The sequence below is a fragment of the Globicephala melas genome, chromosome 18 (genome assembly GCF_963455315.2).
Source record: "Globicephala melas chromosome 18, mGloMel1.2, whole genome shotgun sequence".
In the NCBI taxonomy this organism is placed as follows: domain Eukaryota; kingdom Metazoa; phylum Chordata; class Mammalia; order Artiodactyla; family Delphinidae; genus Globicephala; species Globicephala melas.
Genome location: NC_083331.1, coordinates 558,869 through 584,659, shown reverse-complemented (window position 1 = coordinate 584,659; position 25,791 = coordinate 558,869). Strand labels below are relative to the sequence as shown.

Below are 25,791 nucleotides of genomic sequence, written 5' to 3'. Positions count from 1 at the left end.
GTGATGTTCCTTCTGGTATACGGAATACCTTTGTAGACTAGGCAGTAAACGGGCAGGGAATGAAGCCAGTGGAAAATAATTCTAATCCACTTGGAAAATCAACTTTCAGATCACAATCTGTCTGTTTAGAAATAACGTGGTATGATAATGCTTTTAGTTTATTCTCAAAACTTCCTTGTAATGGAAAAACATGTTACCAAATTCTTAGAGATAAAACACCCTGGGGCCCAGAGGTCTATAAATATATATAAAGTAACAGTAGAAAAGCTAACTCAATTTTTTTTTCAGCTATACTAAAATTGTACCACTACTCTGAACATATGTAGTTACATATTTTGAAAATATTTTGGCAAAAAATTAACATTAAATATTAAAGAAAGTTATGAACAACACTGTATATGCACTTGCCTTCACTACAGAAAGGTCTCTTAACTCCAGAGAAATTCACTGTTTCATGAAGAGTCTTCTCCTCTTGGCAGTATTCACAATACGTAACTATGCAGTGCAGCTTCTTATAGTCATCTGAACAAGTTTTGCTGCAGAACTGATGCACTTTGTTCTACATGCACAATGGGAACCTTGGTGAGTATATGACATCCACCTCAAGAACAAGGGTAAGAAATACACAAGCCACTTTTACAGAAACAAAGTTAAATCATTTACCTACTTAATGTTATAATCCCTAGTGATACGTTTCCTATAGGCCACAGACACCCAGCTTAACTAATTCACTGCTGCATTTAGACACAGCTCCACAAAATTCAATACCATTAACTACCTTAAAATTACTCAGTGAAAGAAGAAAAGTATAAGTATCACTAAGACAAGATGGCAGTCTGGTGCTGCTAACAGAACTGGAGAAATGGGAAGAAAACAATGGAAGATACAACATGGATAAGCTACAAAAAGATAAGAACTATGACAATCATACCATTTTCACTCAAAAAGAAATATTCTTAAAAAAAAAAAAGAAATATTCTTTGTTGAGTACAGTCAAGCAGACTCGATCGCATTCCTACCACAGCTTAATAGTGACAGACCTACTATGGGTAAAGTATTCCACTGGGGGTCATCACATGGTGTGCGGCCAAGTGTGAGACTGAGTTAATTCCCTTGAATAGAGCAAGGTTAGTAATTATTTAGTTATTTCTCCTGGCCCCAAATCCACAAGAGCCGGAGCTACTTCTCAAATATCCAGCCGACCAGGAAAGGGCGGCAGCTTTTCTTTTCCCATTTCTCCAGTTCTGTTAGCAACACCAGACTGCCATCTTGTCTTAGTGATACTTATACTTTTATTCTTTCACTGAGTAATTTTAGAGTAGTTAATGGTATTGAATTTTGTGGAGCTATGTCTAAATGCAGCAGTGAATTAGTTAAACTGGATGTCTGTGGCCTATAGGAAATGTATCGCTAAGGATTATAACATTAAGTAGGTAAATGATTTAACTTTGTTTCTGTTTTTTCAGGGCCTTCAACATCCTTCCTGCTGTGATTTAAAGACAGTAACAGTCTCTAAAACTCATCACTGGGTGCTGACAACAGTCTCAAAGAATGACTGGTTTAAATGCTCTTGAGACAGCACCAAACACAATTACAAAACTAAAAAATTTTCTAGGGACTAAATAATAAAATTTCAGATTTCCGAAGTACTTTAGAAATCATGTAGTCCAGTTCTGGGGATCACCTTCTGCCTAAGACTCAGATACTGAGGGATTTGCCAAGAGCCACTATTAAGTTTGGCTCAAGGGCAGCTGTTGTTAGCACTACATCTTGTACACCATTTATTACATACTCCATGCCCTTGAAAACACGGAAAGAAAGAATAGCCGAAGGTGAACACTGCTCAAGCAGCAGCATCCAGCCAGGGCCACCCTGCCCCATCCTCCTCCCACCCCCATCCATCCATCCATTCATTACTGCCCCCTTACTGAACCAAACATTAATGCTCAGAGTTTCTGCTATGGCAAAAACACGTGGCAAAGTAAATTAATAAACTGGTGAAGGAAAGAGTGATGAGAAAGGGAGAATAAAATTTATATTAGGATTCCTTTATTAAAACACAATTATAAAACTTTAAATGACAACATGGTAAACATAAGGCAATGTAAGATACTACAGTTAACAGACAATACTTATAAAGGTGGGGGGTGGGGAAGGAGATGGGAACAACACTGCACAAACAAAAGACACCCCAGGTATGTGGCTAAAATGACGTTCTGTGCACTACTATGAACATAATATATTGTGGATATGACTTCAATAATTTTCTGTTTGACCTAAAAAAAACCAGATCCTTTCTTGGTGCCACTCCCACATAAAAAAAGCAAATAATCCAATCATCACAAAATCGGAAAAACTAATCCTTATCCACTAAGAAATAGGTTCTCAAATGGAAATGTCATAGTTACTGTACCAGGCTTTCATTTTAGCACTAGATAACATACATTAACAAAATAGGACTTGCCTCCCATTCCAGGATTTCTGGCTTTGAACAAAAGGAATTTTTGCAATAGTTGCACTTCAACTGAATATCACTTGGAGCTACAAACTGGCCGTTGGGAGATGACTGCATGCTGAGAGCCTAAAACAAAGCACAAAACACATCGAGTCTGAGGTGGATTTTAGAAGTTTTTTTTTGTGACGACCATCAAATATCAACGACGTCCAGGAAAATAGTACCTATCTTTCTTAAATACTTATTTCCTCAACGTATAAAACTACATTTCTGAATTTTGTCTTTAAAAATACTAGTATGCTAAGTTCGTTTTATGAAATTGAAGTTCATTTTCTACCACATGATTACTACTATTTATTTAAAATAATACGGAAAAGGAAAAAAAATCATAAAGTTCAATTATGATTTCTTCTTTAAGAAAATACAAGCAAATAGTGAGGTCAGTTCACCAAGTTCTGAACTAGTAAATAAACACAAAAGAACCTAGCTCCTAGTTCTGCCTCTAGTAGCTAATTTACTAATGATTTGTTGCATTATTGCCATCATTTTCATTCCAAGTCCATCCGTGAAAATAGCCTTTTTATACTTTTTATACTTGTTTTTAAACAAAGTTGGGGGGGTAAGCTTTACAGACTGGTATTGATGCCAGAAATTGATTTTAGTTTTATTACATTTTTAAGAGTTAAAACGATTTACAGAGTAGAAAAAGATATAAGCATACGTGGGCTTTAAGAGTTTTGTTCTGGGACTTCCCTGGTGGTCCAGTGATCAGGACTCGCGCTTTCACTGCTGATGGCCTGGGTTCAGTCCCTGGTCGGGGAGCCAGGCAGCGTGCCCGGCGGGGGGGCGGGGGGTGGGGTGGGGGCGCGTGCGGGGAATCTGTTCTAACCTGAGTGGTGAGTATGCTGATATTTAATTCTCACTCTCTAATTCATATTACATATAGGCTGTTGAATGTATGAAATAGTACAAAATTTTTCAAGGCAGCAATGGAGGGAGAAAAAAACCTTTATCATTTTAAAACTTCGATAAACATCATACAACACAATGAGAATTTGTGAAAAGAAAGAAAACACGCATATTTAAGACTGTAACTACCAGGTGAATGAATTATTTAAAAAAATAAAACCCAGCAACAATACCCTTAGTGTTTCCAAAAAACTGAAGTCCGTTAAAGTTAATTATCCTTTCAAAACAAATGAAATGTTATCCTATTATCTTACTATGAAATGGAAAAACATCTAAGGAAGACATAAAACTTCAAGATCTACGGTTTGCTTTAAGATAAAGAAAAAATGCTGCTTTTCTATTTGTCAACTTTGTACTTTCGTGCAGTCACAGAGTGATGAGGCTACCCTACAGGCTTATCTTGGATGCATTCCTCCGAAGTAAGAGTCTAAATTGTTTCTTTAAAATATACAATGTACATACACAAATGTTCTTATCAAATGATGGGCAATACAAGTTTCAATTAAATGAAAAAAGTAGTTAAAACATTTTCAATTAACATTTCAGTTTACCCAACATCAAAACGGAAGAAAGTTAAAAATCTGACAAACAGCAAAGACACTGTCCTCCTCTCCCATAATTAATCCTTAGTCCTTAATTTCTATTTTGAGAAGAACCAACAAGTCGAAAGCAATGTTTACCACTCTCAGGACGTATCAGTGGCCACATCCCAACTTCCAAAAGAAAAGTTTAATCTTGAATGTGGTTAATTACCTAAGCTCAGGCAAGGTATAACTATTAACAAAAACAACATTCCCCTGGCTGAATTCAAACTACCTCAATTTAAGGTAGTTAAGAGACCGCATTTTCAATTTAAATCAATTAACTAGAGCACAGTGCCTGCAACACAGTACAACTGTTGGATGAATGAACTCAATCTACCCTGAAATTTCATACACATCAGGTAAACCACTTAACTCATGCTGAATCCCCAACTACTCCACCTCACTGGTCAACCAGCTTACATCTGAACACATACAGCAGTCCTGTCCTGAGACTATCCATACTCCAGCTCTGACAACTATGTCAGAGAGCTCTTCTTTACACTGACCGAAACGGAAAATGTCTCCCCGAAGCTGATCTTGAATGAAACGAAGGCCGACCAGGACAAGTCCAATCTCCAGTCCCACAGCAAGTTTCTAATACATGAAGAAAATGTGCACGCTTGTCACTTCCGGGATAAGTGTACCTACATCCTCCATCCACTTAACATAAAACAGAACCCGTAAAAGTCAGATGCTACTCAAACCATCTGCTAAGAAACAACTGCACGGCAGGCACTGAGCTCAATGACACTATGTGAAAATGAATCAAGAAAAACCTCATTCAACATGGGGCCAGGAAGCTGGGCAGCTAACTTCAGACCAGCAGGAGGAGAGCTGCCTGCTTGCCCAGCAACCCAGCAGCAACCCAGCGATGAGCAGCCCCACCTGGGACGCTGGCCCTCCTCCAGCTACCCCGGGCTCAAATCTCGCCCGTCAGTCTCCAGACTTGCCTGTGGTGCCGCCTCCTCGGCTACTCTGAATCAACTCGATTTTGCTGGCTAGACCACTTACCCTTTTGTTTTAAAGGTTGATAGCTAAAATTTACTTTCCTTCCAAGTCTGTATCATAAATAACAATTAAGAAGTCAATTTCGAGCATCTGTGCTAAGTAGAGGGCTGGTGAAGCTACCTCTGCTCTGACTCCAGAATCTCTACCCTCCAATTTGACCCTCAACAAAATATGTAAAAATCAGCACACTGAATAAAGATGAAGTATATTACACCGCTAATTTTCTTTGTGTATTTTATTGGAAGCATTAGGCAAAGTAAATAACAAACCTGGAATTTAGCCACACAATTGGAATTGCAGAAGTTATACAGTTTTCCATCAGGCATTGTGGCTTGATACTGAGGTAAAGAGTTTCGCTTACAAAAATGGCAAATAATTCCCAAACCTAGGAGAGAAAAAGTACATATCTGATTTTTTATAAAATAATCAAAGTTTTTTTTAAAAAAAATCTTAATTGACCTCTGAGAATAGTTTAATGAAACTTTATGTAAATATTATTTTATTACTTTCTGAGATTATTTGCACCTTAAAAAAATACTGTCATAAAAGAAGACTCTGATACTATCTCTAAAACATACACAGATACATGAAACGATCTCAGTTTTAGATAATGTTCGGATGGAAAAACAATTTTAGTTAGGAACACAGACATGGACAGAACTTCACCAATAATTTAAAAATTAAATGATCAAAACCATTAAAGTTTGCACTAAGAAAGTTTAGTGTGGTAATAAAAATAAACCCATTATGCAGTTAAAAGTGAGCATAAAATGAAAGTCAGAGGAGAAAGAGTAGTTAACAAATTATTAATGTTACTGAAGTTTTTTAGCTTTCCAAATACCTGAGACTTACTTTGTGATTTTGCATATTTTGTCTTGTGACTGTTCATGCAAGCAGTTGAACAATAAGGCTCCATATACCCATTAGGACCTATACACTGAGTCATATCAAAAAACCTGCACTGTGTTCGGCAGCCAGTACAAGTGGTCAGTTTTCCATATTTCTAAAATGTGAAACATAAAAAGAAAATTAAAAATTTAACTAGAACAAAATATTGTACTTTTCATTATACTTTTTCTCTCTGCAAAACAATTCTGTTCATCTCTAATCAGGCTTAGTGGGTCAGAAGTCTTCATCTGATGCAAAGTGTTAACTGCAATGCAGCTATATTAGGGTCAAACAAAACCATGATCTAAGCTAAGTCTCCTTCAAAAACAGTGGTTTGCCCTATTAATTAAATAGAATCCTTACATATAAGTAGAAACTGAACATGTAAGAAAGGCACGGTGTTTTCTGTTCACAGTGATGACACACCTCCTTGTCATGCAACAGAAGAAATTAAATGAACCTACAAAATATAAGTCCTAATAATCAAACAACTACCCTCCTTCAGAGCTGAGCTGCTATTGTCCCAAGCACTCTGACACTTCTCTTAAAACTGATTTAACACCTTTCTACTACATTTAAAACCTCGTTCAACCAAAATAAAATATTAAAAACTTTAACATTTTTTTAATTTAAAAAATTTTCATTCAATTTTTGGTTGTTAAAGTTAATAATTAGTCAATAGGTAATAATAAAGTCAATCGTATCAAAGGTGAATATTGCCAACCCTGATGTAATTCAGAGAATGAGGTAAAACCAAAGGAGGAAAGGCCAAAGGAGGTGCAGCTTGGAAATTACTAGACAAAAGCAGTATCACTGAAATATAGACAGTCTTACAAAAATACAATTCAGAGGAACTGGTGTGTTTGCATTTAAAAATTAACTTGATAGTCACAATTAGAAATCAAACAAAAGTAAAAGCAAGCCTTTAAGTGCAACTTGTATTTGATTTTTTTCCTGAACTGTAACAGAACTGTCATAATCAGTTAAATCAAATATCACATGTCACGATGCAAAGTAATCGTACAGTCAGTCCTCCGCATTCGTAGACGCAAGGTCATTTTATAGAAGGGACTTGAGCATCCGTCTTTCCACATGATGTCTAGATTACTTCACGCATCTTCGCACCCAACACCACCTAGTACAATATGATGACATAAGAAGTGCTCAACGTTCCATGGATGGATGAATAATAGATGTCAGGGAAGACGACAATCAGGCCAAAAATAACAAAAAAATGAGTAAACTGCATGGATAAATTTCACAAATGTCACAGGATTTGAGAAAATAAAATAAGAAATTGAAGGTAAAAACATTAGCCAAAAACAACATCAACACCAAAAAAAGAAAAAAGAAAAAACCTTCTCAGCATACAATTAATATAAAAGTCATGAGAAAACACAGCTGTTTCCATGCCAGGAATGCGTGTTCTATTCCTAGTGGTTCCTTATTTACTTAAACATCACCCAAAGGAAGCCGTAAGTTTTACTTTTCAAAGTGGAAACCAACTCATTCTTCAAGCTCTGATACGCTCAGAAAAAAAGAAAAGAGAAGAAAAACCAAAAAGAAAAACTTATCAATAGCAAAAGGATACTAACACGGAAAAAATAAGAATAACTGCAAACCTATTAAGTCTGATTATGACTCTCCCAATGTTCAGGACAGTAGAGGAGAAGGCTGTTGTTTTGTTTGGAAGGACAACATGTTTTCCTGGGGCCTAATAGAATAATTTAAATTTTATTTATATAGGAAGAGGTATCAAGGAAAACACATCAATAAAACAAAGAAAAATAAAAGAATGTTTAGAATCTGGCACCACAGTACAAATGAGGAACACTAAAAATATCAGGACACCTGCCATTGTATCAGAGTTACAGAGAGAAAAATAAAGCAGCTCCCAGCAGGTGGATGTGAGACCTCCACAGAGCAGCATCTATGAAGAATTCTTTTACAGATATAAATGAGGTCCAATCATCCATTCTAATCTTGCACTAGATTTTTTAACTTATTAGGAATATCCTTCAACTTGACAATGATTTTACTGCCAGAATGGTTAAGTAATTAGTAGGTTTTAAGATGTACCCATAAAAAGTAGACCAGTTGATCTGGGTCAAGTAAGCAAGAGGCTAAGCAACCGGTCCCCAATGAGAAATAGTTTTGTGTGAAACTAAGAAAAACAGAATCATTAACACTGAAAACACGTTAACAGCCACTTTCACAGTTGCCACTACTTCAACAACAAAAAGGCCCATCTAACGGGAGAGTATTAGCAAAAAAGATATATGCTGTCATGCCACGTTTTCTCTGCTTCCTATGTAAACAACGTAATCATATTTAAATTTCATGCACCCTATAAATATGCACTGAGTGATTTAAGGAACAAAATTAAGTGGAACAAATTCACAATTATTATATTCCCCATTCAGGCAGGGGAAGAAATAAATTATAAATTCAGTAAAAAAAAAAAAAGTATGAGGTAGATGTGATAGAAACAACACTGGTGAGGTAAAACGAAAAAATAATGGGGAGTTTGCAGCAAATGGGCTCATTTTCAGTCTAGTCATTGAAAAAAGGTGCCTTACATTTTCATGTTAACCAGCTCCACATGAATATCAAAGTTAACCATCACAAGATTCTAAAACTTCTCCCTAATTTTTCCTTTTAGATGTAAGTAAAACATCTCATTTACTACATTTTTAACCAAGCAAGTGGACGGCAAGGGTAGGTGCTCAAGAGACAAAGCCTTGATGGACTTGTTACTGCAAATCTAATCTAGGAAATGGGCACAAGTGTGGCTGCACAGAACTGACTTCCTGGCCACATCCAGATACAACTGAAAACTAACTTAGGTCCATGACATCACATGGAAAAATTATTATCTTTATATTAACATCTAACGGAAACGTAGCTTTCTTTTCATTCTGATTAGAGGTAATAAACCACATTAGTTTTAGCAGAACCCGCTAAAACAAAAATCCCCAACTTTTTATCTTATACTGGCAGGTGGCTCAATATATCATTGATGTCCAACATTACTTCAAAAAACATTATATAAATAAATAAATAAAAAACATTATAGTTAATAACCACTATACCTTATTACTTAATGCATTAATACAGTATATATATATCACATTTCAAAAATTTTTAAATACTTTGATAACTCTATTTGGAATAATTGGTTCTAGTTGTAATCATAGATATTTTATGCATTTAACAGCATGCTGAGAAACCATCTACGCATGTTACCAAGGGAGTCCAAAGCATAAAAATAGTGAAGAACCCTGTGGAGAGGGGGATAGTGATAAAACTTCAACAATGACATGCTATTATACTAATTTTTATACTAAGTGAAGATTAAGAGATAAATTCAAGTAAACCTTACACTTCTTTTATTCACTCAAGTTGACTCTCAGTCAACCGTATAACTCATTATATAGACATTTTATATAGAAAGGACAGACAGGAAAATAGTAGGCAAAGATGTTAAAAGAGCTACTATGATAAATACGCTGATATACTCATGGAGGAAAAATATGAACACAATGAGGCCAGGAATAGAGGACATAAAAAAGACCCAGATGGAACCTCTAGAGATGACAAAGTCCAAGACAAAAAAATACACCACATGGAACTAACAGTTGATTAGAAAAGATTAGTAAAACTAAAGACACATTACAAGGTCTCTAAAATGAAGCCAGAAGGAAAACAAGACTTTAAAAACCTCAATAAATAATAGAGCCACCGTGACCATGGGACAGGAGCAGGAACTCTAATACACCTGGAATTAGGGTCTCAGAAGAACAGAGGGAGAAACTGAAAAAAACTTGTTTTTAAATAATGGCTTATGATCCTGGACTGGATGCTATACAATTTTTTTTCCTCAATTTGCTATAACAGACATTAATGAACAAAATTTGAATAAGGTCCATAGGTTAATCAGTGGTATTATATCAATATAAAATTCCTTATTTAGATCACTGTACTACAATTATAATTATTCTTAATTGTATACATTTATTATTCAAGTCCTAATTTATTCATATGGCTTAATGGGAACATAGATTTGGAAACATTTTTTGAAAGAAAGGATCTTCCCCCCCTCTTTCAGGTAGGCACAAGAGAAGGACTCTTATATCCTATATTTAAATGCCCACTGGGGGCTTCCCTAGTGGAACAGTGGTTAAGAATCACCTGCCAATGCAGGGTACACGGGTTCGAGCCCTGGTCCGGGAAGATTCCACATGCTGCAGAGCAACTAAGCCTGTGCGCCACAACTACTGAGCCTGTGCTCTAGAGCCCACGAGCCATAACTACTGAGCCCGCGTGCCACAACTACTGAAACCCGCACACCCTAGAGCCCACACTCTGCAACGAACAGAAGCCACCACAATGAGAAGCCCGTGCACCACAACAAAGAGTAGCCCCCCTTCGCCAAAACTAGAGAAAGCCCATGCATAGCAACAAAGACCCAACACAGCTAGAAGTAAATAAATAAATAAATTTATTTTTTTTTTAAATGCCCACTGAGGTCAAGGACTGTGCATTAAAAATCTATATCTTAGGGCTTCCCTGGTGGCGCAGTTGTTGGGAGTCCGCCTGCCAATGCAGGGTACACGGGTTCGCGCCCCGGTCCGGGAAGATCCCACATGCTGCGGAGCAGCTGGGCCCGTGAGCTATAGCCGCTGAGCCTGCGCGTCCGGAGCCTGTGCTCTGCAACGGGAGAGGCCACAACGGTGAGAGGCCTGCGCACCGCAAAAAAAAAAAAAAAATCTATATCTTAAAATAATTTTTTTTTTTTTTTTTTTTTTTGCGGTAGGCTCAGCAGCCATGACTCACGGGCCCAGCCACTCTGCGGCATCTGGGATCCTCCCAGACCGGGGCGCGAACCCGTGTCCCTTGCATCGGCAGGCAGACTCCCAACCACTGTGCCACCTGGGAAGTCCCTTAAAATAATTTTTAATAACATAAATACCTAAAAGCAAATGAGTGCACACAAGAAAACACATGTAAAATTTAGTGAAATGAGAAAGTTCGTCGGTCTTGAGATAAAGTAAGAAAATAATCATCATCTGACATATTTAAAGTTCATAAATGTTAATACACTTCAAAATGTACACGATTTTTCAGACACACAATAAAGGCAGTAGCAGAGCATGTCATGTCGAGGCCTTAACCCCAGCCACACTCCTGCTTACCTCAGGCTGCATTAAGAAAGAGTCCTGCATGTGATCACGAACCTCCTTCAGAAAGCTTGGGTGGCTACCTACCTAAAAAAAGATTTTAAAAGGCTTTATAAAAAGATATAAAGAAAGGCTGCTAGATCGAAAGGTCAACAAGCAATCTGTAAAAGTTGAGTCTTAATTACCTGTTTTGTGACTTACAACCTCGTTCCAACTTTTAAAAATGCCTATTTGTCCTACAGTGCCACTGACCAGCTTACAGAATATTATATATCATAACTTTATAATTATCCTATAGAAAAATAATAGTAACTAGATAAATAAAGAATTAAAAACAGACCCTTAGATTTGACTCACCTCTAAGTAGACCTTGCAAAAAAAAATCACATATTTCTCTTAGATGACAAGGTATTCTAAATGTATTCAGTAAAATCTATTAATAATACATAAAACAGTATCTCGGCAGTTCCCTGGCAGTCCAGTGGTTAGCACTCGGAGCTTTCACTGACGTGGCCCTGGATTCAATCCCTGATCAGGGAACTAAGATCCCACAAGCCTTGCAGTGCAGCCAAAGCAAACAAACAAACAAAAACAAAAGAAAACTGATTTGGAAATTACACAGTTACAGTTTTCATCATCTGCAAATGGGTTGTTTTGGAAACTCTTTTTAAAGCACATATAACAGCTTCCAGCACACAGAAATTTATATCCTTACTCTTTGCAGAAAGCATCCTGTTTTCCTTAAAAGTCAAAATACTATGCAAGAAAATGGAAAATAGTCTCCTAGAGTAATGGAAATAAAAACAAAAATAGGAGCTTCCCTGGAGGCGCAGTGGTTGAGAGTCCACCTGCCGATGCAGGGGACACAGGTTCGTGCCCCGGTCCGGGAGGATCCCACATGCCGCGGAGCGGCTGGGCTTGTGAGCCGTGGCCGCTGAGCCTGCGCGTCCAGAGCCTGTGCTCCACAATGAGAGAGGCCACAACAGTGAGAGGCCCGTGTACCGCACAAAAAATAATAAAATAAAATAAACAAATGGGATTGAATTAAACTTAAAAGCTTTTGCACAGCAATGGAAACCATAAACAACACAAAAAGACAACCTACAGAATGGGAGAAAATATTTGGAAATGATGCAACCGACAAAGGATTAATCTCCAAAATATACAAACAGCTCATGCAGATCAATATGAAAAAAAAAAGTCAAAAATGGGCAGAAGATCTAAATAGATATTTGTTGAAAGAAGACATATAGATGGCTAAGAGGCACATGAAAAGATGCTCAACATCACTAACCATTAGAGAAATGCAAATCTAAACTACAATGAGGTGTCACCTCTGGCCAGTCAGCATGGCCATCACCAAGAAACCTACAAACAGTAAATGCTAGAGAGGGTGTGGAGAAAAGGGAACCTTTCTACACTGTGGGTGGGAATGTATTTGGTGCGGCCATTATGGAGAACAGTGTGGAGGTTCCTTAGAAAACTAAAAATAGAACTACCATACGACCCAGCAATCCCACTCCTGGGCATCTATCTGGAGGAAACCATAATTTGAAAAGATACAATGTTCACTGATGCACTATTTACAATAGCCAAGACATGGAAGTAACCTGAATGTCCACTGACAGAGGAATGGATAAAGAAGATGTGGTATATATACAATGGAATATTACTCAGCCATAAAAAGAATGGAATAATGTCATTTGCAGCAACATGGATGGACCTAGATAGAGATTATCATACTAAGTGAAGTCAGACAGAAAGACAAATATCATGTGATATCCCTTATATGTGGAATCTAAAAAAAAAAATGATACAAATGAACTTATTTACAAAACAGAAATAGACTCACAGACATAGAACAAACTCATGGTTACCAAAGGGGAAAATGGGGGGAGGGGGGCAGGGATAAATTAGAAGCTTGAGATTAAAATATGCACACACCGGGCTTCCCTGGTGGCGCAGTGGTTGAGAGTCCGCCTGCTGATGCAGGAGACACGAGTTCGTGCCCCGGTCCGGGAAGATCCCACATGCCGCAGAGCAGCTGGGCCCATGAGCCATGGCCGCTGAGCCTGCGCGTCCGGAGCCTGTGCTCCGCAGCAGGAGAGGCCACAACAGCGAGAGGCCCGTGTACCGCAAAAAAATAAAAAATAAAAAAAATAAAATATGCACACACCACTATATGTAAAGTAGATAACCAACAAAGACCCACTGTACAGCACAGGGAACTACACTCAACAGCTTGTAATAATCTACAGTGGAAGAGAATATAAGAATATATAGATTTATGTGTACGTATAACCAAGTTACTTTGCCGTACACGTGAAACTAACACAACACTGTAAATCAACTATATTTCAATAAAAATTTTAAAAATTTTTAAATAAAATTTTTTTTAAGAAAATGGAAAATACTAAAAGACAAGTGTTAAGCACTAGACAGTCCCCACTGCCGGGATCTAGATGATTAATCACCTGTATCTGTATACTCCAGACACTAACTGGGCTACAGGGACAGGGATAAACAGTAAGAGTGGACAACTTAGATGTTAGAGACAAAAGGTTGGGGGTGGAAGAATGCGAGAGCAGGGACCAAAAAAAATCACTGTACAGTTTTAGTTCCCAGGCTTTAGAAAAAGAAGACATTCACTAGAGCATCACTGCAGTGCTCTCCAAACATGTCTGATTATGTCCCTTTATCAGTAACAACATACACACAGATTCCCTCTTATTTACTTAAAATTATGAACATATAGTATGAGAAATATAAAAACTATGACCACTAAAAAAAAGATGAAACACTACTTTGAAATAAGCTTTATTTACTGATATTATGAAGAATACTTTCTGTATCCTCTGGAGGAGAATCATCCTGGTGCCAGTGGGGCTGCAGGGAGCGCAGTAGCAGGCCCTCCTGGAGCCCAGAGGGGAGGGAGCCAGAGCCACAGAAGAAGACAGTCAAAAGATGCTCACACTGAAAGCACAGATACCTAGGATTATGAGCCAAAGGTTTTAAAGCAGCCATGATAAAAATGCTTCAACAAGGGGAAAAAAACACAACAATTAAAAAATAGAAATTCTCATCAAAGAAATAGAAGGTCCAAATGGAAACTGCATGACTGAAAACAGGGGCAAAAGTCCTATGCAGAAAAATTCCAAGTAACTATATACTCCACCTTAAAGGAGAGTGACTTTCTTCCAAACATTAAACAAGGAACGGGGGGGGGTGGGGGGGGGGGGCGGGGGGGCGGCGGGGGCTTTCCGGTGGAGAATCCTGACACCACTTGAGCGAGGTGATCTACATCAACACCAACAGTCATAAGTCATGTTGAGACATGTACCCTTGTTATGTGATGAAAACTGCAAAAGTGCAAAAGGCCAACACCTCTGTCATCTCCCTCCTAAACCCAGAGCCCGGTCTGCCTACAGATGAAAGCAGAGGGGCCTCTTGCAATACACTTGACTCCTAAAAACTGTCAAGCTCGTCAAAGTCTGAGAAAATGTCACAGCCAAGAGGAGCCTAAGGTGACACAACTGCTGAATGTGACGTGGCATCCTGGATGGGATCCTGGAACAGGAAATGAACATTATTCAGATTTTCTTAATTTTTTCGTAAACTATGGACTTTACATACTAATAATATTTCAATATGAGCTCACTAATTGTAACAAATTATCATACCAATTTAAGGTGTCAATACAGAGGGAAACGGTGCGGGGAGGGGCTATCCCATGAGAACTCTGTATTATCTGATCAATGTTTCTGTAATACTGAAACTGTTCTAAACAAAATTAAGTATTAGTAAAATAAATAACAACCACCAAAAATCCCAATGGATGGGACCAAGAGCAGAATGGAAAAGACAGAGGACAAGACCACGGAAGGGGAAAAGAGAAACTATCCAGTCTGAATATCAGAAATAACACAGCCTTGGAGGTAAAAATAAAGAAGAATAGAGCCTCAGGGACCTGCAGGACTGTAACTACAGTAATATAATAACTAATTATTAGAGTCCCGGAGGGAGAGGAAAAGAGGGCAGGGCTGAACGAGTGCTCAAAAGTCTGAAAACACTGCAAATTAGGCAAAAGACTAATTTCAGGGAGAAGAAGCTGAAAGAACCCTAGAATGGATAAACCACAAGAATCCCCACAATACACCACAAATTTCTAAAAAAATTTTAACATCAAACAAAATAAACTTTAAGTCAAAAAACTAATACAAGAAACAAAACAAAACCATACTGGAAAAAGGGTAAATTCATCAAGAAGATATAACAACTATAAACTTTTTCACCAAATATCAGAGACCCAAAATATATTAAGTAAACATTGACAGAAGTGAAGGGAAAAACAGGCAATTCTACTGTAACAGCTGTAGAACTCAATACATACACCCATTTCAATAATGGACAGACCAGCCACACGGGATTTTGGCACTTACGTACAGGATCTGAATAACACTACAAGCCGCTATGTTCTCCCCAAGTGCACATGAAACATTCTCCAGGAAAAGTCCCAATAAATGTATAAAGATTGAAATCGCAGAGTATCTTTTCCAATCATAACAGAATGAAATAAAAAATGAATAACAAAAACAAAACTAGAAAATTTACAAATACAGGGATATAAAAACTACACACTCTTAACCAATGGGTCAAAGAAGAAATCACAAGGGAAATTTTTCAATACTTAACAGATGAGTCAAGGCAAAACCAAAATATACCAAAAGTGACAGGATGCAGTGCAAACAGTGCTCAGAGGAAAAATTATAATTGCAAATACCTATTTTTGAAAAGAAGATCGATAACATAACTTACACCTTAAAGAAACAGAAAAAGAGAGAAAGCTAAACCCAAGCCAGCAGAAGAAAGGAAATAATAGAGTGCAGAGAAATAACGAGTATGAAAATATAATCACTGAAACAAAAAGCTGGCCAATGAAGAGATCAAAAAAGTCAACAAACTTTAGTTATACTAAGAAAAAAGACGCAAAGAACAAAACAGAGAAACGAAAGTAGGGACAATACTACAAATATTCCCTAAGAAAGGACTGTGAGAAAATGCTATGAATAATTATACACCAACAACTGGATAACCTAGATGAAACAGAAATCCCTTAAAAAATGCAAACCAGGGGCTTCCCTGGTGGCGCAGTGGTTGGGGGTCCGCCTGCCAAATGCAGGTGGCTCAGGTTCAAGCCCTGGTCTGGGAGGATCCCACATGCCACAGAGCGGCTGGGCCCCTGCGCCACAGCTACTGAAGCCCATGCACCTGGAGCCCGTGCTCCGCAATGGGAGAGGCCACTGCAGTGAGAAGCCCGCGCGCCGCAACGGGGACCCAACGCAGCCAAAGGTAAAAAAAGAAATTAAATGAATAAATAAATACCTGGAGTGGTTTGCACTTTTAAAAAAAAAAAAAATGCAAAACACCAAAACTGACTCAGGAAGAAACAGAAAATATCAACAGACCTGTAAGAAGTAAAGAGACTGAATCAGTCATCAAAAGCGTTGCAGCGGGCTTCCCTGGTGGCGCAGTGGTTGGGAGTCCGCCTGCCGATGCAGGGGATGCGGGTTCGTGCCCCGGTCTGGGGGGATCCCGCGTGCCGCGGAGCGGCTGGGCCCGTGAGCCATGGCCGCTGGGCCTGCGCGTCTGGAGCCTGTGCTCCGCGATGGGAGAGGCCACAACAGTGAGAGGCCCGCGTAATGCAAAAAAAAAAAAAAAAAAAAAAGCGTTGCAGCAAAGTAAAGCCAGGATCAAGTGACTTCACTGAGACATTCCGCCAAACATTCAAAGAGGAGCTAACACAGATTCTTCTCAAACTCTCCCCAGGTCAGAACACGGTGGACACCTCCCACTCCTATTCCATTAGGCCACCGTTGCTCTGAATCCAAAGACAGACAGACATTACAGACAAATATCTCTTACAAATATACATACAAAAATCTAAAGGAAAATATCAGTAAGGCAAATTCAGCAGCATATTAAAAATATTACACACCATAACCGAGTGGGGTTTACCCCAGTAATGCAAATGTAAAATAATCAATGTAATTACCACATGAATAGAATGAAGGTAAAAACCACATGATAATCTCAAATGATGAAGAAAAAGTTTAACAAACTTCAACACCCTTTTATGATAAAAGACAATCAACAAACTAGGAATAGAAAACCATCTCAACGTAACAAATGCCATATATGAACAACCCATAGCTAACAGCATACTCAAAGGAGAAAAGACACAAATCTTTCCCTCTAAGGTCAGGAACAAGAAAAGGATGCCTACTTTTGCCACTTCTATTCAACATGATAGTGAAAGTTCTAGCCAGAACAAGTTAGAAAAAGAAATAAAAGGCATCTAAATTGGAAAGGAAGAAGTAAAACTATCATTACTGGAGATGAACTGACTCTATATAAAGAAAACCCAGGGACTTCCCTGGTGGCACAGTGGTTAAGAATCCGCCTGCCAATGCAGTGGGACACGGGGTAGAGCCCTGGTCCGGGAAGATCCCACATGCCAAGGTGCAACTCAGCCTGTGTGCCACAACTACTGAGCCTGCGTCTAGAGCCTGAGAGCCACAACTACTGAGCCCACGTGCCATAACTACTGAAGCCTACGCACCTAGAGCCTGAGCTCTGCAACAAGAGAAGCCAGTGCAATGAGAAGCCTGCACACCACCATGAAGAGTAGCCCCCGCTCGCCACAACTAGAGAAAGCCCGCACGCAGCAACGAAAACCCAACGCACCCAAAAATAAAAACATTTATAAAAAAAGGAAAAAAAGGAAAACCCCAAGGGGTCAACAATAAAGCTACTAGAGCTAATAAAGACCTAAGTAAATGAGAAAACATCCCATGTTCATACATAGGAAGCTTTGACATTGCAGAAATGTCAGTACTACCCAAAGCGATCTACAGAATCAATGCAATCACTATCAAAATTATAAAAGCCTTTTCTGCAGAAATGGAAAAGTCATACAAAACTAGAATGGGGTTAGAGTATCCAAACAGAAGAACAAAGTTGGAGGACTCATTTCCTGATTTCAAAACTTCCTACAAAGATGGTTATCAGAAATAAACCTACTCATCTATGGCCAATTAATATTTGACAAATATCACAAGACCAATTAACAGGGACTTCCCTGGTGGCCCAGTGGTTAAGACTCCAAGCCTCTACTGCAAAGGGCACGGGTTCGATTCCTGGTCGGGGAACTAAGATCCCACATGCCACATGACACAGCCAAAAAACTAAATAAATAAATGAAAAAGTAAAAAAATTAAAAACAACAACAAAAAAAACCACACAAGTCCAATAACAGATGGTGCTGGGACAACTGGATTTCCACACACAAGAGAACGAAGTTGGATGCCTGCCTCACATCATCAACAAAATTAATTCAAAATGGACCAAAGACCTAAATATGTGTTAAAACCATAAACTCTTAGAAGAAAGCATAGGGATAAACGACCTTGACCTTTGATTTGGTAATTCTTAGATATGGTGCCAAAAACACAATCAACAAAAGAAAAGGAGGCAAACTGGCCTTCATTAAAATTAAAAAGTTTTCTGCAAATGACATTATCAAGAAAGTAAAATGAGGGACTCCCCTGGTGGTCCAGCGGTTAAGACTCTGTGCTCCCAATGCAGGGGGCCTGGGTTTGATCCCTGGTCAGGGAACTAGATGTCGCATGCCGCAACTAAGAGCCCACATGCCACAACTAAAGACCTGACACAGCCAAATAAATAAACAAACATTTAAAAAAACTATATATGACTTCTATAGGAAGTCATACAAATGGCCAAAAAGCACATGAAAACATACTCAACATCATTAGTCATTAGGGAAATGCAAGTCAAAACCACAAAGATATACCACTCCACTCCTACTGTGATGTCTATGATAAAAAAAAAATTTTAATGGAAAGTAACAAGTGTTGGCAAAGATGGACAGCAAATGGAACCCTCATGTATTGCTGGTAGGAATTTAAACTGATACAGTTGTTGTGGAAAACAGTTTAACCATTCTTCAAAAAGCTAAACATAGAATTACCCTATGACCCAACAATTCCACTCCTAGGTATACACCCGCAAGAACTCTAAAACAGACCTCAAACTGATACTTATATGCTAATGTTCATTGCAGTATGATTCACAATAGTCAAAAGATGGAAACAACCCAAATGTCCATCATCAAATAAATGAATAAGCAAAATGTATATGCATACAATGAATATTATTCAGCCATAAAAAACAATGCTACAACATGGCTGAAACTCAAAACATTATGTTAAGCAAATAAACCAGACAAAAAGGACAAGATATTGTATGACTCCACTTATATGAAATACCTAGAATCAGCAAATTCATCAACAGAAAGTAGATGAGAGATTACCAGGGTCAGGGGTGAAGGGGAAGATGAGGCGTTATTGGCTTCATTGTCACAGAGTTTCTGTTTGGGTCACGAAAAAGTTCTGGAAATAGAGGTAATGACTGCACAAATTATGACTGTAATTAATTCCACTCAATTGTATAGTTAAAAATGGTTAAAGTCAGGAATATTATATTATATACACTTCACAATTTTTTTTTTAACATGAGTAGTTTTCACCCTTTTTAACGCTTTGGAATGGTTTAAATAACACTAAGGTTGCCTAGTTCAAATCTGATGGAATTTCCCTGTAAAACCATCTGAGCCTATTTCATTTTGTGGGGTAGTTCTTTGATAACTATCTCTATTTCTTCTATGGAAATTTCTCTGCCTTATTCTATCTGCTCTGGAGTCAATTTAGGGAAATCATATTTTGATAGAAAATTACTCACTTGATCTAGGTTTTCAGTATTTCTATACAGGGTTGGACAAAGTAGCCCCTTGCTGATTCTCTTCAATTTTCTCTGTTTTGATGGTTAGTCCAACTTGTCATTTCTTATCTTTGTGAATCTGTGCATTTTTAAACCTCTGTTCCTGATTGACAATCGTTTGTCTAGTTTTTCAAAGACTTGATTTCCTATAGAAGCAGCATTTTGAATTATTTTAGTACTATTTTTATATCCTAATTCATTAATTTCTACTTTTATCTTTTTTCTTGTCTTTTGCTTTATTTTCTTTTTACAACTTTGAGTTTAATAGTTAATTCATTTATGTTCATTTTTACTCATTTAAGTATATATAAGGGTATGAACTTTCCTCTGAGCATTTTTATAAAGCAAATATAACACTGATATCTTAAAGACTGCACCAAAAAAAGGAAATTCAAGACTAATCTCACTTATGAATACCAATGGAAAAGTACTAAATATTAACAATTAGAAATAAAATTTAAAATACAATAATGATCTGGTATGGTTTATTCTAATAATGCAAGAATGTTTAGATGAATTAGGAAATCCATTAAAATAATTCACATATTAATAGATTTAAAGGGATGGGGAGGGACATCCCTGGTGGTCTAGTGGTAAAGAATCTGCACCTTCCAATGCAGGGGACACGAATTCTACCCCAGGTGGGGGAACTAAGATCCCACATGCCGCGGGGCAACTAAGCCCCCGTGTCACAACTACTGAGCTCGCATTCCTCAACGAGAGAGCCCATGTGCTGCAAACGAGAGCCCATGTGCTGCAAACTACAGAGCCCACGCGCTCTGGAACCTGCACGGCACAACTAGAAAGAAGCCCGCACGCTGCAACGAAATATCCCGCATGCCTCAACGAAGATCCTACATGCCACAACTAAGACCTGACGCCGCCAAAAAAATAAATAAATAAAGGTGTGGGGGGGGAATCATACAATCACTGCCATAGACACTGAAAAGACCTTCAAAACTCGATTCTCATTTCTGATAAAACATTTAATGAAAGAAATCCATGGATTCTTCTTTAATGTGATAAAATATATTTACCAACTCTGAAGTTGGCATCTAATTTAATGAGGAAACACCAAAGGCACTACCACTGGAAAAAGAAAAAGGTACTTACTATTTCCACTCATTAAAAATTGTAGGGGGGGGCTTCCCTGGTGGTGCAGTGGTTGAGAGTCCGCCTGCCGATGCAGGGGACGCGGGTTCGTGCCCCGGTCCGGGAAGATCCCACATGCCGCGGAGCGGCTGGGCCCGTGAGCCATGGCCGCTGAGCCTGTGCGTCCGGAGCCTGTGCTTGGCAGCGGGAGAGGCCACAACCGTGAGAGGCCCGCGTACCGCAATAAATAAATAAATAAATAAATAATTGTAGGGGTTTTCCCTGGGGGCGCAGTGGTTAAGAATCTGCCTGCCAATGCAGGGTACACGGGTTTGAGCCCTGGTCCGGGAAGATCCCACATGCCGCGGAGCAACTAAGCCTATGAGCCACAACTACTGAAGCCCGCGTGCCTAGAGCCTGTGCTCCACAACAAGAGAAGCCCTGGCTCGCCACAACTAGAGAAAGCCCGCAAGCAGCAACAAGGACCAAACACAGCCAAAAATAAATAAATATTTTTAAAAACTGCAGGAAATACCATCAGGCAAGACACGTGATGAAAAAAGGCAGGGTGCAGGGGTGGGGCGGGGGGGTGGATTTAAGCAAATGCCCAGGACACAGAGGATGAGTGCTGGGCCACGACTTTAACCCAGGGCAGCTAGCTCTTACCAAACCTAGGTATCAGAAGATAACTAATGCAATGACATCACCAACATCAAACACCACATTGAGTTCTGGAGATTATAATTAGTCTGATCCTTTCAATCACCGCAAAACCTTCCTTATGTTAACAAATCTGAACTATATCAGCACAATGCAAATCCCACGAAAGCAGGAACTATCTACTGTACTTCCTATCAGACTATTTCAAGCAATTAGCACAGTACCTGCAACATAATAGTTGCTAAATAATTGTTTCATGAACAAATTACAGATGCATTTTGCTCATTAAAAGTTTGACTTAATGGGGGAAAGACTAAGACAAACCAAAGCCCAAACAGAAAAATGGGTATAAGAGGTAAACAAACAGTTCACAGAAAAGGAAAGACAATGAGCTCTGAAATATGAAAAGCTGCTCATCAGCATTCCTAATAAGAGAAATACAAATTTTACTAAACATACTGTTTTCATCAAACAGAATAAAGTGCTAAAAGTCCCTGCTGGAGAGGCTACGGAGAAACGGGCACTTCCACATACACTGCTGAAAGGCATACAAACTGGTCCACCTCTAACAGAGGCAATTTAACAGTATCTAACAAACTAACATGTGCACGTACCTCTGGCTGAGCAATCCTGCTTCTAAGAATCTACCCTGAAACAACATCTCCACAGAGTCAAGGATATACAGGCAGACCTTGTCGTAGTGCCTTTTTTACAGATTGGAGGTCTGTGGCAACCCTGCGTCGAGCAACTTCATCAGCGCCATTTTCCCAACAGCATCTGCTCACCTCGTGCCTCTGTATCACATTTTGGTAATTGTTGCGACATTTCAAACTTTTTCATTATTACTCTATTTGTTACGGTGATCTCTTGGTATAATCAGTGATCTTGGAATGCTACTACTATGATTCACTGAGGCTCAGATGATGGTTAATATTTTTTTAATTAAGGTGTGTACATTTTTTTAGACACAGTGCTATTGCACACTTAATAGTAAACAACTTATGTGCACTGAGAAACCAAAAAATTCCCATGACTCGCTCTACTACGACATTCGCTCCACTGCACTGGTCTGGAACTGAACCCGCAAGACCTCGGGGTTGTTCCTGCACAGGTTACTCATCATCTGTCATCTGCAGCAGCAAAACACGAAATAACCCAAACACCACCAACAGCAAAGTGATCAAATAAACAACAGTCAGCCCCGTACTGTCTTGTATATGGTTAACCACTAGCTCTCGGGAGGTGAAAGTAAGCACCATATTTATTGTAACATCTACCATGAGACTCTCCCCACCGTGGCTAATTTCAGGCCACCAACATAAAACTAAACATGAAATTGGGAAGAGATACACAGAAGCACACCATTATGTATAATATTTCCATCTCACAAATAATGTAAATAACCTCAAGAGCACAGGTAATACTGAAATGTAATAAGATAATTAGGAAGTGGTACATTTTAAGTATTTATTTTCTTTGTCTTCAATATTGTGTCTCCCCCCACCTCAAATGAGTATCTTGAAGCCCTAACCGCAACAAGACTGTATTTGGGATAGGGCCTTTAAGGGGGGCGGTTAGGGTTGAATGAAGCCCTACAGGTTAGGTCCAAGAAGACAGACCAGGACACTCTCTCCTTCTGAGCACAAAGGAAAGACCACGTGAAGACACAGCAAGAAGGAGGTTAGCTACAAGCCTGGAGGAGTGGCCTCACCAGAAACCACCCCAGAAAGGCACCTTGATCTTAAGATTTTAAGCCTCCAGAACTGTGAGAAAATAAATTCTTGGTTGTCTGAGCCCTTCAGTATTTTGTTACAGCAGCCCTAGCAGACTAATACAAAGATAATTTACCTGTAAGTTTCTATAACTTAACTTTTTAATAATGGGTGTTTTAACAACTGGCTCACAGAATTCCTGAAAATTTAACTCAGCCATAAAAGGAATAAGGAAGAATAAGGAATATACTGACAGGGAATGATTCCAAGATACAAATGGAGGGTACAGTACAGTACATACAGTATGCTGCCTTTTGTACCGATAAAAGAGAAACTAAGAATACATTATTTCCTTAATTCTTCAGAAAGAAAACAAAATAGTAAGAATTAAAAACTGATATGTATAAAGGATAAGTAGGAACCAAGAGAAGAAAGAAATGGGAGCTAGACCGCTCTGACTTTTGAAACCACAGGTATATATTAAAAAATAAACTAAGCTAAGTCAAAGACCTTAAATTTTAAATTAACAATCAAATGGAAATAAAATAATCACTCCTACGCTAAGCATTAACAATTTGAAAAACCGTATTTACGACCCCTCTCCACCACCCAAAAAAGGAATCACTTTGGTAAGCATTTACCTTTCTATGTAAAATCACAAACTTATTTCCAATAACCTACATGTATTTCAGTATTCACTTGAGATTGGTTATCGCTACGATGTTAAGACAATAATGGAATTAAATGAGACTTCAAGATAAATCTGGTTAATTAATGCTGTTAGAGTGAAACTATTATAGCAATTTAAAAGCACATTCAAAACAACGGTTGATTCTGATCAGATCATGAATTACCTGCTTGTATTCACTGACACAACTCTGGCAGCAAAATCTCTTCTGCTGACCATCAATGACCAAGACATTGTTCCCAGCACCTTTGCTGGGCAAGTACTCCCCACACTGCTCACAGCAATTCATTATTAGACCATTGGCCATTCTGTATCTATTAAAGCAGTGGTCACTGCACAGCTTATGAGTCATATTTTTAAAGCTAACTTCATGGCGAATCTAAAAGAAAAACAAGCAAAATTTTAAAAAACAAATTAATATATGACACGTAGCTAACTAACAAGGTGCTCCAATAGAAAGAAAATGCCTCAGTTTTTCTGTGTAAAGCTTGTTTACGGAAAAGGCAAGACAAAGTACATTTCATTCTTCTTTAAACTTTTTTATACACACATATATACGGTGCAAGGCAGAGAGGACCACCAGGGTCATCGTACAAACTTCTCTAGACGTATCTAGAAGTGACAGGAAACAACCCAGTTCGGGCAGTGTTAGTATAAAACTTCCAAACAGATTGGAAATCTTTAGATAAATCTAAAAGGAAATTATTTAAATATAAGTACACTGCTGTACAACAGGGAGGAGAGGACTAACATTATAATTAATTCAAATGAAGCACGTATGCACAGATTTCTTTTTATTTCATCAAATGCAAAAACCGTAATACACTTTTAACGAAGTCCTCAAAAACATCCCCTCCACTCGTTCCGCTTCTTAAGCAAGATCGTTTGCTGGCTCTCATGTGCAGTCAGTCTATTTAAACACTATGGGTTTTCTGTGAGTGCTCCAACCTCAGGAAATAAGTCAATTGATGTTATATTTCAATTTTTTTGTAAATCATTCTCCCCATGAGAGAATGGGATTACATAATGGGATATTTATAAGATAGGTTTTATATACCCTCACTTTTAAGGAAATACATACTGATGAAAGATTATGTCAAAACAGTTAAAAGTCAAAAATATTCCCATTAATTAGAACTAAATGATAAAGCACAAAAATACAAACCTCTGTTAGTTTACCACAAATTGTACATCTTGATTTATTCAGCGCTCCTTTAGTAGGATTCTGTTTGTCTTCATAAAGAGACAGACAAGATGTACTACAGAATTCCTGGAAGGATTCGCTCGAATCCACTTGGGCAACAATGGTTCCTTTCATTGTAGTTATATCTCTGAAAAATACGAGGAGCAGCAAAGTCAAACTCTACTTTAAAATAAATCAAAGAGTAATAACTGACATTTTTAATTTCCATAGACTGAAACCCATTTTTAGATTCATTAACTCACTTTTACTATTTAAAAACTCTTGGCAATAAAATATGAACACAGAAGATTGAGAAGCAATACTATTAAACCCTAGCCACTACTCAATTTATCTTCAAGCTCCTTAACAAGGCTTTCAGATATTAGAACCACTTAAAAAAAAAAAAAAAACTTGTTATTTACATGGAGTTTAACGTCAAGGCCTAATTTACTGAGGTATAAATTTACAATACCTATTCAATTTCCCTCTCGTGGGTACGTAGAAAGCATGAGGTAC

The 25,791-nt window shown here is 38.3% G+C and overlaps 1 protein-coding gene across 4 annotated transcripts in view; it reads right to left on the bottom strand.

Annotated features, from left to right (window-relative positions):
* The window catches only part of ZMYM2 (zinc finger MYM-type containing 2), an 88,917-nt gene that overhangs the window by 30,694 nt on the left and 32,432 nt on the right, over positions 1-25,791 (bottom strand). For 3 of the 4 annotated variants that reach the window (XM_030882748.2, XM_060288009.2, XM_060288010.1), the window contains 7 exons: positions 25,258-25,423; positions 24,259-24,471; positions 11,100-11,171; positions 5,869-6,019; positions 5,286-5,401; positions 2,465-2,581; positions 409-559 (listed from right to left, as the gene is read on the bottom strand). In XM_030882748.2, the coding sequence (XP_030738608.2) occupies positions 409-559; positions 2,465-2,581; positions 5,286-5,401; positions 5,869-6,019; positions 11,100-11,171; positions 24,259-24,471; positions 25,258-25,423 (986 nt within the window). The remainder of the gene's footprint in view (positions 1-408; positions 560-2,464; positions 2,582-5,285; positions 5,402-5,868; positions 6,020-11,099; positions 11,172-24,258; positions 24,472-25,257; positions 25,424-25,791) is intronic. The other variant, XM_060288008.1, reaches the window with a different exon arrangement.